We start from the raw sequence: 14,019 nt of genomic DNA, 5'->3' as shown, positions 1-14,019 counted from the left end.
AAAGACAATTAATATTCAGTAATATTATATATTATACACTATAAGATGAAAACTAAATTCAGGAATTGAGCTGGATAATGACACTAACTTTGCAATATCAACACTGTTATTGAACTGAATTGAATCAACACTGAAATTACTTGAGCTGAATAATTATACTGTTGCCTTCTATAAAGCTGCTTTCATAACTGATGTTGTTTCATAACTGATGATAAGTCGTTTCATAATTGATGAATTTTACAACATTAACGTTTTCCTGTTTTTGGTATGTTCCCATTATTGTGAAGCTGCTTGAACAATCTGTATTGTATAAAGCACTGTACAAATAAATGTGATTTGACTTGATATTAAAGACTAAAGACCAGAAATCAAATATTATTATTTATTTGCCCAGTGTGGCAGTAAGTGTCTTACATACTGTGTTATTGTCTTATTTATTTGGACAACTTCCACAATGCCAACATTTGTACCATACAAGGCCTCGTTCTGCTCTGACAAGGCTATTTTGTTCTAATCCACTGAAGAATGCAAGAAATTCAACAGGCCGAACATATCAGACAAATCACAGACATTCTGGAATGTTTTATGTAAAATTTATGTTAAAAAAAAAGGTTTTAAAAAATTATTCTGTTTAATCTGTGGAATATATAAATATGTACAAACCAATAATTTCATAAATTAAATACAGAATACTAAAGAAATCTTATCCTCGGGTCAGTTAATGGGCAGATCAAAAGACAACAATCCATGGCTATTCACAAAATGAAAAATGCCATTTAACAACATTGTTGGTATTTATTTTAAGCAATTTTAAAGTGTTAAATTTGTTTATAAAGACAGGTTCCCATTTATTTTTCTTAATGACCTGATGGATTTCTTACTGTTGCTCAGATCACTTGAAGGTATGTTGCTTTAAAGTCTGTTCCCAAGGCATTTCTAGCATTACATTTGTAAATCCCTGAGTTCATGAGGCCTGGGTCCTGTATGACCAAATTTCCCTCCTCTGTCATGTGAATTCCACCCTGTGCTGTGAAGCGACTATTGGGTACAAGCGTGGTGCGTCCAGGCAGAGTCCAAGAAATGTCTGGTTTGGGTATGCCAGCAGCTATACAGTTCAGAATCACAGAAGAGCCCCTGTTAACTCTGGTTATTGAAGGCGGAGCATGAGTGATTTGAGGTGGAAACACCATAATACTTACTGGATATGACAGTGTTGAGGATCCAAAGGTGTTTGTGGCTTTGCAGGTATACGTTCCTCTATCAAATTTGGATGTTTCTTTTATCTGAAGTGTGCCGTTAGATAAATATGTTACTCTTCCAATAACTTGGGGCTTGTCTAAAACCAGGCCATTTGGAAGAGTCCAGGTAATTGTTGCCTGAGGCCAACCATCAGCATTGCATGGCATATTTAGTGTCTGTCCAAACGAAATCTTCATTGTTGAAGCTGTACTTCTAATTTGAGGCTTCTGTCCAGGTTCTAAAGCATAGCGCTTTTCTGCTTGTCCAGCTACATTTTTAGCTAGGCACCGATACACACCTTTGTCAATGACACCTGGCTGAGTAATGTGTAAAGTCCCATTTCCCAGGTAGTGAATGAACCGCTGAAGTTTCATGCCTGGATTCAGTGCTGTTCCATTGGGTAGAATCCATAGAAACTCTGGCTTCGGTTTTCCTGTAGCACGACACTCCAAAGATATGTCATCACCATCTGCTTTGAGAGGAAGAACCTCTATGTTTGGCACTGGAAAGATTGGCTTTTCAGCAAGTGATGCAACTTCGAGGTCAAAAGCTAGACTTGCTTCCCCTAAGTAATTCTTGGCTATGCACAGAAACCGACCTTCATCAGTCTTTCGAATGCCCCTCAATTCAAGAGTGCCATTCCTGTGGACTTGGAACCTACCTCCCAAATATGGAGTGGGTAGAGACATGCCGTAAGGTGTAGTCCAGGTGATCTGTGGTTCAGGCTTACCTTCTGCTTTGCAATCCAGCAGCAAGGTCTGATAATACACTGCTAAAATTTTGTTCTCTGATCGCCCACTGTGTCCATTGATTTGCGGGCCTTTAACCTCAACTAGAAGGTTCACGTTCTTGATATTATCTCCGGCTGGGTTCCGTGCAACACAGGCATACTTTCCCTGGTCAGCCAAAGTCAGTTTTTTAATGATCAGAGTCCCATCATTAAGGATTTGGTATTTGACCGAAGACGAGGGTATTATCTCATTCCTTGGTGAGATCCAGATGATCGTAGGTGGTAGCACACTTGTAGCATCACACTTCATTTGTGCTGATTGCCCGAAAGGTGCCCACATGGTTACCTGCTCTTTAGAAGTTATTTGGGGTGAGTTTGGCATGACTTGGACACTTACTTTCATTGCATCTTCCCCCAGGGTGTTCTTAGCATAGCATGTATAATTGCCTTCATCCTTCTTTCCCATTTGTTGCAACAAAAGCGTTCCATTCCCAAAGATGATATAGCGCCGGTTATGGGTTCCACTGTCATCCGACTGGAGGGCATTGTTGATCATGGTGCCATCTGGGAGGCTCCATGAAACCTCAGGGTCTGGAAGGCCAGAAGCTACACAGTCCACCAGGAAGTTGTCTCCATTAGCAACTCTTTTATGTTGTGCCCCAGTGTTCTCTATCTTTGGTGGCCTCATGAGAACCTCTACTTGGAACAGCTCCATGTCCTCACCATTTGGTCTTTGATACATGCACAAATAATTGCCTCCATCTTTCTCAGTCAGTCTCAGAATTCTCAGAGTGCCATTGGGGAAAGCAGTGATGTGTCTTTGTGGACTGAAAACAAAAAGAGAGAAATTGTTTACCTCTTTTTATGACAGCTTTCATAGTAATTAACTAGGATAAAATAGCTTATAGAATTCTTCCATTACTTTTTAAATGAAGTAATATACTTATAGTCTTAATGGTGTTTGGCCAATCATCATCCTAACCACAGGCTTTTACTTTTTTTGTATTAATATGCATATATTGCAGTATATTGAAATATATAAGCACTAGTTTCTCATTTATGGGAATGTATTATGTAATATACTGCATTATATTTTGCGGTATATTAGCTAGAGTCTTTTACAAATCATTTTAATTTTTAAATTGAAAATAATAATAAACCTAATAATTAAGGTAGGAAACAGGATGTAGAATTGCAATGTGAATTTGAATGTAAGGCAGTACGATTAAAAGGAAATCCAAATAAATTAATATATCTGTTATTTTAAATAGTAAAGCAAGTTTGTCAAGACAAACTTTGAATGTGTTGACAAAAGGTTTAAAGGTTTTTAAAAAGCATTGAGTTTTAAAGAGTTATAGGTCCTACAGAACAAGAGAAGAGAAAGATAAAGGGTATTTGTGGAATACTCATAGTTCAGAGCAATATAGACAAACTAGTTTACACACATTTTACTAACATCTCTCATTCACACACACACACACACACACACACACACACATTGATTTTTATGTTTTATGGAGACTCTCTGTAGGTGTAATGGTTTTTATACTGTACAAACGGTATTTACTATACCCTACCCTAACCCTTGACCTTCCCATCTCACAAAACTTTTTGCATTTTAACATTTTTAATAAAACATTGTTTAGTATGTTTTTAAAGATTTTTTATTTTTTTGGGAACTATGAGGAACTGTCCCCATAAAATATGTTTTTGTACCAGTAGCCTATAAAATGTCCTCATAAATCACATAAACATACACATCATCATCATCATCATCATCATCAGTGGCTGTGTTTCTTATTGCTTCTTCATAAAATTATTGTTGTAGCTGAAGTCACACTACAGGATTATGAACCAATATTTAACATTTGTGAACATAATTTAATTTTGGTCAATTTTAGTTCTAGATGTAATAATGAATGTCTAATGTTAAATTTATTTGTTATCTAACTGCTTTAAGTAGCCTGTTGTATAGATGACTAAGCACCAGAATTCCTAGCAATGTCCCTGCTAAGCATATGAAGTAGACAAATTGCCCTTGTGTCTCGCTCAGTTACTGTATTGTCTGGATCAGCAGGGTTTGTTTGGTTTTTCCAGTTTGAGACAGACTGCTTGTTTAATCTACACCATATATTATTTGAATTACACAAGTGATGAAGTTGGCTTGCTGTGAGTTTGAGAGTGTATGTCAGACTGCATGGTGTGAACAGTGAGAACTAATAATTGCCCAAATGAGAAAAGTTATCTATCTTATTAAACTATCTTATTAAAGGAAAAATGACAATAAAGCAGTGATGGCTTGACTTAAATAAACCCTCTGTATGGGGTGCTTCAAATGGGAAACAAGCTCCCACATTAATAAGCAGAAAAAGTCTTTATCATTTTATTTAAAAGAAATTGTCAAATTCTATCTAGATAGAGCATTTTACATTTAGCTTGTCTTCAAAAGCATTAAATATGTACCTGTACTGATGTTCCAGAATGATTTTAGATGTTAGTCTCCAGACTGTGCCCCTGTGGGAACCTACAGACTCTGGACAATGCAGGAAAACTGTGGATCCATATGTTGCTGTGACACTGTGTTGCTGATATAGGCCTTTCCAGGGGCCTGGAGCCTCTTGTCTAACATCCATCTGCACCGTTCTTTTAGCAAAGCCCACTTGATTGGTTGCTGAGCACTCATACCTCCCTGAATCACTGGGATTGACATTCTTTATATAAAGCGTTCCATTGGGGAAAATAAATATCCGACTTCCAATAAACTGTGTGGGCTTCATTTGTGAACCATCAGGGAGGACCCACTTAATTAAAGGGAATGGCTCTCCTTTAGCAGTGCAATCCACATATACGTTTCTTCCAGCATTCATAAATATAGTCTCATGTGAAACCTCAACAATTATTGGAGGTAGAGCAGCAACACGAATGTGGTACGTGAGTGTATCAGCTCCTGCTGCATTGCTGGCGATACACTTATAATCACCTTTATTAGAAAAGTTTGCTGAATGAATACTCAGTGTTCCGTTTGGAAAAAGAGATACTCTTCGGTCAAGGGTACCAATGTCTCGCACAAATGTCCTGTCTGGAAGTATCCATGAAATCTGAGCTTCTGGTTTACCCAACGCAATACAGTCTAAGCTGACTGAGTTTCCCAAAAACACTGAAACATCTCTGGCCCTTGAACTCATGATTTTTGGAGGCTGAGTCTGGACAACGAGGGTAACTACCACGCGGTCTGAACCAAATTTGTTTTGAGCTGTGCAAAGGTACTGGCCTCTGTCTTGCAGCTGGACATTCTTAATCACAAAAGTACCATTTGAAAGGACCTCAAATCTTTGTCCAAGTTTTGTGTTGGTCTGAATTGTTGCACCTGTAAAAGAGTTGAAAAAAAAGGTAAATACATCAATAGACTTATCAAATAATGTCAAAAAATATTGAACTGTTTGACTATTTCAAAAACAAACAGCACAGTTGGGGTATGTCGCATTCTGTATGTTTTGATGTAGATTATGTATATCTCTCACAATGGGGTCTTGTATCCTTTTATTGTAGCTGTAAGTGAGCTGTTAGATTAACCTCTAGGACAATACAAACTTATCTGTTATAATTGAACCAAAATATACCTGTATGATTTGATCCAATTTATGTAAAAAATGTAAGTGTTATATATAATATAACATTTCTCATTACAAGTATTACTGATTGAAGCCTTTCAACCACTAATTCAAACACAAAATTACTGTTTCCTTTTATACAGTGATTACAAATATTTCTGACATCAAATAGCTGCAGCTATTATGATAATTACCATAAGCTGACAATTTGGCTTCAGTTGCACTCCAGAGTCACTCAGAAAATAGAAAATTGCATGCAGGCCCTCATAAAGAGGATAATAATGTAATAATCATAAAAAATGCTTATAAAGCATGATAGCATTGTTTGATAACTATCTAAGGTAAGCTGGGAGTGGGCGCTCTAAAAAAGGTTATCATCCTCCATTCAGACAGATGCATCCGTAAAAGATATGTAGCGAAGAATCACCTAACCTGTTGAAACTTTGGTCCATGAAACAACAGGTTTGGGGTCCCCAGATGATCTACAGGACAAGAGCACATCTGTCTCTGCTAAAGCAGATATAGTAACGGACTCAGTTGCTGTGATCCTGGGTTTGGCGCCATTGCCCATCAGGTTTGGAAAGGGAATGGCAGTGCTCAATTTCTTTGCTCCAAACTGACTGTAGTGCCAGCGACTGCCATATGGTACACTAGCTGTGAATGTTGGTTTGTTTGTATATGCTAGGATGGATGGAGGAGTCACAGGCTTGTAGATGCTTGGGATATTTGGAGGTTGGTGAGGCTGTGGGGTGGGACGATATGTCCTTGGCTTAGAAGTGACAAGCTTTCCCATCTGGGCTAGTCGATATGCATCAAGCTGTGACTGTCTATATCTGTTTCTGAGCCTGTTGAAAAGTAAGTGGTCACGTACACGAGATGAGCTGACATGTGGAGCTATGGTCCTCGCAATGGAAGCTGTCGCTGACCCCGAAATATAAGTTGTGGGCTTTGCTGTTTCAGCAGTGATTTCAGGCCGATTGGTGGCCCCTGCACCCCTGCCTCCTGTTTGTAGGAAATACCATGTTTTGTCTTGCGAGTGGTGGTGCTTTGAGCTCTGAACTGTGGGCCAGAAGGGAGACTGATTGTATGGATAGGGTGTAATAGAGATTTGTATTTTTGGTGTGGACTTTTGGATTAACCAGGGGTGTATAGGTACTCCTTCAGGATGCATTGCCCAGTTGTAAACTCTCTGCTGGTCCACATTACTTAAGGTTGGTTTCTCAGTCACATGTGCTATTTTTGTCTCTGGAGGATTTATGTAACTGATATGAAGATTAGGGATGGCAGTTGCCGAAATCTTATCCTCATTTGCCTGGCTATAAGTTCTCAAAATGATCTCTCTGTTTTCATGTCCATACCTGTTGATCTGTCTGGTTGTAGCACCTGTAGCAGGAACTGCTTCCTTTTCTTGCAGAGATGTTGTACTTACAAGCTGAATTGACTTAATGTGTTTTGTTTTGCTTTCAAGTTCATTCAAGTTCTCATCTTTTCTGAACATAGTTATAGGGACTTTAAGTGGCTCCTCTGTGATTGCCACTGCAAAGCTTTCGGTTACTGGGTTACTAGAAACTTCTAAAGTCATTGATGCTGTGACATCTTTGTTTTGGGCTTGAGTATAAGTGTTGGTGGTCATTGCTACACTACTTTTAGGTATCAGTGTCTTGACTGGAGAGTGAGTGAATGGCACTGCTGTAGAGGGAGCCAGGGTGAAATTTGGTTTCTTCGGACGTGGTCTACGTGAAGGAGGCCTGCGCTGCCTATATGGGAATCTTCGTCTTTGGTTCCAGATGGAATTATTGTTAGCCCTTATTTTCTCTTCTATTGTCTGTCTGTCTACCTGTTTTACCAGCTGAGTCTCATGTTCAGGTACCGTTGTTGAGTCTATGTGTTCTAAAGTCGAATATGAAATGTTATAATCACTTGTCTTGTGTTTTGATTTTTCTCCTTGTGTAGTTTCGTGTACATGCTCATTATGGGGTGGTGGTTCCAGCTGTTTCGCATTGAAATGTTGGATGCTTGAACTTGTGCTGGTACTGCTGGCTGTAACATCTGTTTTAGTCGTTTTAAAGGTATCAGCCAACAAAGTTTTGGTGATTGTAATCAGTGAAGACTCAGTCACTGTTTTCAGTGTTTTTGTCATTTCTAGGTTCGCTGTAACTGGTAACATGGTTGAGAGCTTAGCGTTAGCTTTCGCAAGAATCTGCTCCCAGCGGCTAGGATCAAGCTCTTTGACAGAGTTATTAGGTTTTCTCACACTCTCTTTGATTTTCTTTCCTTTTGAATTTTGTCGGACGTGTTTTCCATCGACCCTCTGAGGTGTGAGTTTAGCAGTTGGTCTTTTGATTTCTTCATATCCTGACCCTTCACTGTCCTCATTTTCAAAAAGCAGTAAGTCACCCATCGATACCGTAACACCCCTTTGTGCGTCTTCCTTTTCACCAGTAACAACAATTAGATGAGACAACATATCAGCCCCATAGAGGTTAGCTGCTAAGCAACTATACTCTCCGGCATCCTCGTAAGTCACTTTTTTGATGATCAAAGTGTTGTTCTGTGATACATACACCCTTCCTTTCATGTCTGACGCTTTAAAAATCTGATTGTTTGGTAGGAACCATCTTGTCTCAATTGGATGAGGAGAAGTTACTAAACAGGGAAGACTAAGAGTGTCCCCATTCTCCACAGATATCTTCTTTCCATTTAAATCACTGGGACTTAGGAGACGCATCCTGACTGTGAGTCTATAAGTGACGATGTCCACATTAGTGTCAGTCCTCACAAAGCAATGATACAGTCCAGAGTCTGCAATACTTGTGTTTTTGATAACTAGTCTGTAATTCTCCAGCCTTAATTTATGGGAATCAGTTTGATCCACTGTTGTTAAGTCTGGAAGCATCCACTCCACAGGCTGATGCCCCGAGCTTAGCACGCTGCAATCCAGACTGACCTCAGAGTGCTCTAGCACTGACTGGATTCTCCCCGGGGCTCCTCTTTGGATCATAGCCCAGGAGGAGACTACATCCTCCTCATGCCCTCTTCCAATGATGTGCTTTGATATAAAAGTAGAGAAGTTCAGCACCAGTTTTTTAGTTGTTGTTTTGCGTCGGTTCAGCTGAAGGGTGACCCTTGGTTGTAAAAGCCAGGCTGGTTCAGCCATTAAGTGTCCTTTGAGCTCTGTAAAATATGGTGATTCCTCATGTGAGGCTTGAGAGTACTGAAAAGTCACCTTTGAAGAATTCCCAAGTCTGTTTCCCCGTTCCAAAATGGCTGGGCTCTCGTAGTAGTAGGCAACCAACCTCCACAGGTTCTGAAGAGCATCTCTATCGATCTCACACTCCAGAAGTGTCCGTAGAGTCACATTTACAGCAATCTGATCCAGTCTCCTCACTGGCTCCCACTCCATGGAAGTGTCTTCAACAGGACGTTTTACATTACAAGCCACGTGTGCCCGATTCCCATGACTGTCAGAGAGAATGAAGGTCAGATGGCCAAGCGGACGCTCCAGGTCCTTGATGTAGGGGGCATCTGGCTCCTGATTTTCCCACATGCTACTCTCCCCAATTTTAAGTGGGGATTGAAGGGAGGGTTGGTCACAGGTGAGCTGGCTGGTAGAAAGCTGCAAGATCTGGCTGTTGTTCAAAGGTTTTGGTGAGGCACATGCAGCACAGTTGCCAGCATCTCCAGAGTCACGGTCCTTTTTGCACTTAATAACTCCTGTAAAGAGAGGGATAGAGAATGTAAATAATAATAATAATAATAATGATAAATGTTGTTTTCCTTGTAATTATTTGCAGTCAGTGGAGTCAGTTGTACTCATTCAAACTTAAATGTAATGTAACAATACAATGCATCTAGGACAGTGATGATAAATGTAAAAATTTGGAATAAATTATGTATCAACACTATATGTGAAGTTCTATATATTTGTGTGCAATGAGATTTTATTCATTGCCTTTACAAAAACTTCTGAGTGAGTGCTGCAAAGTTTGGAAAATTCAATCAAAGAATTTTCACCCTCATGATTTTTGTCCCACTCCAACAACCAGTGTAAGTGGCAGTCACAGGCCCAGGGGTTTCCATGAAGAGAGAGGACTTCTAGCCTGTCTAAGTGCTGCAGAGTTCCAGGCAGCAGGTATTCTAACTGGTTGTCTGCCAGGTGCAGATGCCGCAGTCCTGAGCTCCAAAATGTACCCAGGACTGAGACAGTAATAAATGTGTGAGAGTGGAGGTCCTGCAGCCGGTTCCCCTCCAGTTGCAATAGCTTTAATGATGTGAGTCCATTAAATGAAAAAGGCTCAATGAAGTCAATGAGGTTGTGGTCTAAATGAAGCCGTACAAGACTGGTCAAGCCCTCGAACAAGCTGGGGTCAACTCTTTTGAGTTTGTTGTAGCTCAATTTGAGTATCTGTGCAAAATAAAGAACATCAGTTATACCCCAATGCAATTCAAGGTCATGTTTCTTAACTATTTGTAGAAAATTAGAGACACAGAGATGCTACAGTACAGTAGATGAGTATAATGTGTTTGATGTGCATCTCATATTAACTTATACCTGGAGGAAACGGAGGTGGTAAAAGGATCCGGAAGAGACAGAGGAGATATCGTTTCCATGGAGCATGAGCATTTCCAATTGCCGCAGGTTTGCAAAATCTGAAGACCCAACCGTGCCAATGCTGTTATAGCTTTACAGTAATCAAAGATAGTTGGGAAAAAAAAAATGTTAGCTTAAAACATATCACATCAATTTTGTGAGATGCAGAGTAATCAGCACCAATTTTGGGGTATCATTTACTTAATTTTACTCAGTAAACATGCATGTTCAATGGGGCTAAAAATGACACAATTGAATGCTATGACTTTTACCCAACTGGTGTTTTGATGATTTTTAGGTGCTGTATGACGTAATTTCTCCTCTAGTTCCAACATTAACCACAGGTGTAGCTTAGCACATTAGAGTGCTAGTTCACCCAAAAATAAAACATGACTTTCTTTCTTCTGTGAAACAAAAAATAAGATATTTTGAAAAATGTTAGTTCCAAACAGTTCTGGTTACCATTGACTTCCATTGTATGGGCAACAAAAAACACTAAATATGTTATTTTGTGTTCCACAGAAGAAAGTCATAGAGTTTTGGAACAACATGACCTATTCACAACCACAATGTGTCAAAATACTTTTTTTTCTTCATTTTAAGTCTATCATCTTCTAAAGACAAGAACACAGTATCCTACCCTAGGTTGAGTCTCTCAGTGTTCTTGGGTAGGTTTTGTGGGGCAGAGAGTAGGTGACGGAAGGTGCAGTGCACCTCTTTAGGGCTGGGGCAACTGCAGGACCTCGGACACGCATAGAGGCATGAGGGCAAGATGAACAGCAGGCAAGATGCCAACATTAAGAGAGCAGGTACACCCACTGGAGCCATGTCCCTCTCATGCCATTATCCGATTTAGGAACGGTGTGACTGCAAAGCAGAGTTTTACATTGCATAAAATTAGTTGATACAGCAATCAGTCTGCAATTTTTACTTGCATAAGCTAAAAATAACTTACAGTAAAAAGCAAGCAAATCACTGAACATTTGAATTGATGTTGAATGTCTCATATAAGCTTTTTTTTTAATTGTCTTGTGACACTACTTCTGAATTATGATGACTCATCAACCTCTGAAATTTGTGCACATGCCTGACTCGAACACATAACTTATTGCAACATATTGTTAGTCTGTCATGATTTTTTTAAACCACTGATGTCTCTTTGAGAGGATGATTCTAAGTCAAGAAACATATTACATATCAATTTAGTAATCCATTATAAAAAAAAACACTGTGCAAGTACATATTGTTTCACCAAGTGATTAATTTTTTTCTTTACTAATAATATGTAGACACTGTGATGTAATTTGACTAAATACTGTATGATTACTGCACATATTTATGAATATTTAATGTTTTGTACATACAGCAATTATATTGTCATTTTTAAGTGTAGTATCTGTCCTCCCCCACAGAGCTGCTGAGCCCACACAAAATAAATCATTGCTCAAGTATTTGTCTCAGGAAGAGCATTGCATGGGTTTCCTACCACAAGCTGGCAACTTATCCACAGCTTAATTACACAAACTACATTTAAGAGGAAGAAGACAATTGCTGCAATTCCTAAATGCAAGTGTATTTGGATTCCAAGGCACAGAAAGATGGTAAGGCCCCTGTTTTGCATTTTTATTACTTTTCCTTTCTGCCAGCTTAGGTCGCTCATATCTGTTGTTTAGTGCAGGGCGACCAAAAGGTGAAACGTCAGGCATGATTTATTCATCTGACAGAGGGCCGATAATGACCCATGATGACAATTTTATTCCCACTGCATTCCTGTCTCTTTCATGCTGTTTGCAACATCGGCCTGTAAATAAACCAAGCAATTTACATCTGCGCTTGGTATTTTAATCCATTATGATTAACCTAACTGTTTCACAGAAAACTATTTACACTCCACCTCTAAACTTATGTTCTGCATTAATATTTCTCTTTCCTGTAGAAAAATTCTAGTGGTAGCTTATGCAAGAAAGCACAATGATAAGTTTCCTATATCTTGCAAAGGAAATGGTCTCTAGTAATATCAAATTTTTATACAAATTAGTTCTGTTTTGACTTTTGAGGGCATAATTTATGTTAAAATTAATTTAATTGATCTTTGGTGGCTTGCATTACTGTAGAATACTGGCTGATGATTGCCCTGGACCTCAGGCGGAGATTTAGTTAATATTAACTGGATTCATACATAATTACTGTATATCAAAGATATTTTAAGATCATCAAACCTTAACACTTCTTTTGAAGTTAACTTCTGCTCAGGGTTCAGTTCTGTTTAAGTCAAAATGTATGTGAATTTATTTGAATAGGATACATTTCAGATCAACTCTGATCAAGATTCTAATGACCAAGGGGAACTACAGTGAACTCATCGATATGCACTGGAATATTTATGACCAAGAAAGTTCAGAGGAAAAAAAAGGCATACTATTTCTGATAATTAGATGCTGAGACAGATCTCAACTTGAGAGTCTTGGAACAAATATCGCGTCTTACCTCAAGATTCCTGTTGAGAAAACGTTACAGGTGAAGACGAAGTGTGTAATTGTTTGCAGATGACTCGCAAAAGTTCCGTAATTTTGTTTATCCCTGTACTTGACTGAGCAAGAACTGTTGGGAACTCTGAGTGATGGAGGCTTATCTGGAGAAAGTCAGACTCCAGCAGTCAACTACATCTGGAGAAGTGCTTTACTCCCACCTACACTCCTCCTCTGAGCTGGCCTGTACAGGGGGAGGGAATGCTGAGAGACTTGGCTTACATCCATCCCCTCTCTTCCTCCATTACCTGCGTAGCTGAAGCTGTTTCTTTCATGATGTTTCTCTTTTTTTCTTCTGCCTGCCCTTTACTGTCTTCTAACACCACTCATCTCTTACTCACTGTTCTGTTTTCTCATTTTTAAACACATTGATGGGTTCATGCATACAGTATGCACACACATGCTCACCTAAGTGTCTCACTCACACTCCTATTCCATTTCAGGAATTCACGTCCTGTTTATCATTTCCCCCTCTGCTCTGTCTCCAGCTGTTGTTCCGTGAACTTTTAAAAGGCCACAAGAGCTTATTTTCTGAACCATAATTAATGCATGAGTGACTAATTGCCAGTGCCAAAACTATTGTTTGCAAAATATTAATCAAATCAGTTAGTCATAAAATAATTTAATTGGAAAAAGTGACATGAAAGTTCACTGTCAAAAAAGCTCAATATAATTGTGCTCATATGGTAACCTCGAGTAAATATGTTTTTTCTATTAAAGGAATGAAAGGTTTTTGTTTTAAAGCTAGCAAGATTTTTGTTTTTGCAAACTGAAAGACAAATCTGATCGTTTTTCTTTGGTTGTCAACAGCATCTGTGTCATTCTGTCATATGCCACAGAAAATAATTTTACTTGTCCCTCAGTAATGCATTTACAATGGAAGATCATATTTTATTAAAGTGCTATATTAATTATATTAAGTGCTATATTAATTCTTCTATGTATTAATCAGTTTACAAAGGCTATTTTAGTGGCATGACTTCTGATTTAGATGCATGGACTATTGCACCTAATTGGAGTGGAGTTTTTCTTTCACATTCTTACTTTAAAATGTGAAAGTTGCTGGTTTTACATTATTATGGCAGCAGACAGGGTTAGTAAATAAAGGATGATTTATGTACAATGCTCTGGTCAATAATGCGAAAAAATCTGACTGTACATACTGTACAACTCAGCACTACATTTTTTTTTTTTTTATAAATTATTAGCATTAAATAGTGATTTGAGAGTACTTTTTAGAAAAATAGCCCACTACAATGCAAAAAACAATCTGCCTAGCAACAAGATGAACACTGCAACAATATTACAGTAATACACTGA

The 14,019-nt window shown here is 38.7% G+C and overlaps 1 protein-coding gene across 1 annotated transcript; it reads right to left on the bottom strand.

Annotated features, from left to right (window-relative positions):
- Window positions 1–368: 368 nt before the first annotated feature.
- Window positions 369–13,215, bottom strand: si:ch211-159i8.4 (matrix-remodeling-associated protein 5). Its single transcript, XM_042737743.1, has 7 exons — window positions 12,659–13,215; window positions 10,812–11,038; window positions 10,133–10,262; window positions 9,595–9,985; window positions 6,013–9,294; window positions 4,433–5,336; window positions 369–2,796 (listed from the first exon to the last, which is right to left on the bottom strand). The coding sequence occupies exons 2-7, from the start codon at window positions 10,997–10,999 to the stop codon at window positions 888–890; spliced, it is 6,804 nt and encodes a 2,267-aa protein (XP_042593677.1). The 5' UTR covers window positions 11,000–11,038; window positions 12,659–13,215; the 3' UTR covers window positions 369–887.
- Window positions 13,216–14,019: the final 804 nt, after the last annotated feature.

The sequence above is a fragment of the Cyprinus carpio genome, chromosome B14 (assembly GCF_018340385.1).
Source record: "Cyprinus carpio isolate SPL01 chromosome B14, ASM1834038v1, whole genome shotgun sequence".
Taxonomy (NCBI): Eukaryota; Metazoa; Chordata; class Actinopteri; order Cypriniformes; family Cyprinidae; genus Cyprinus; species Cyprinus carpio.
This window is presented reverse-complemented; position numbering and strand designations above follow the sequence as displayed.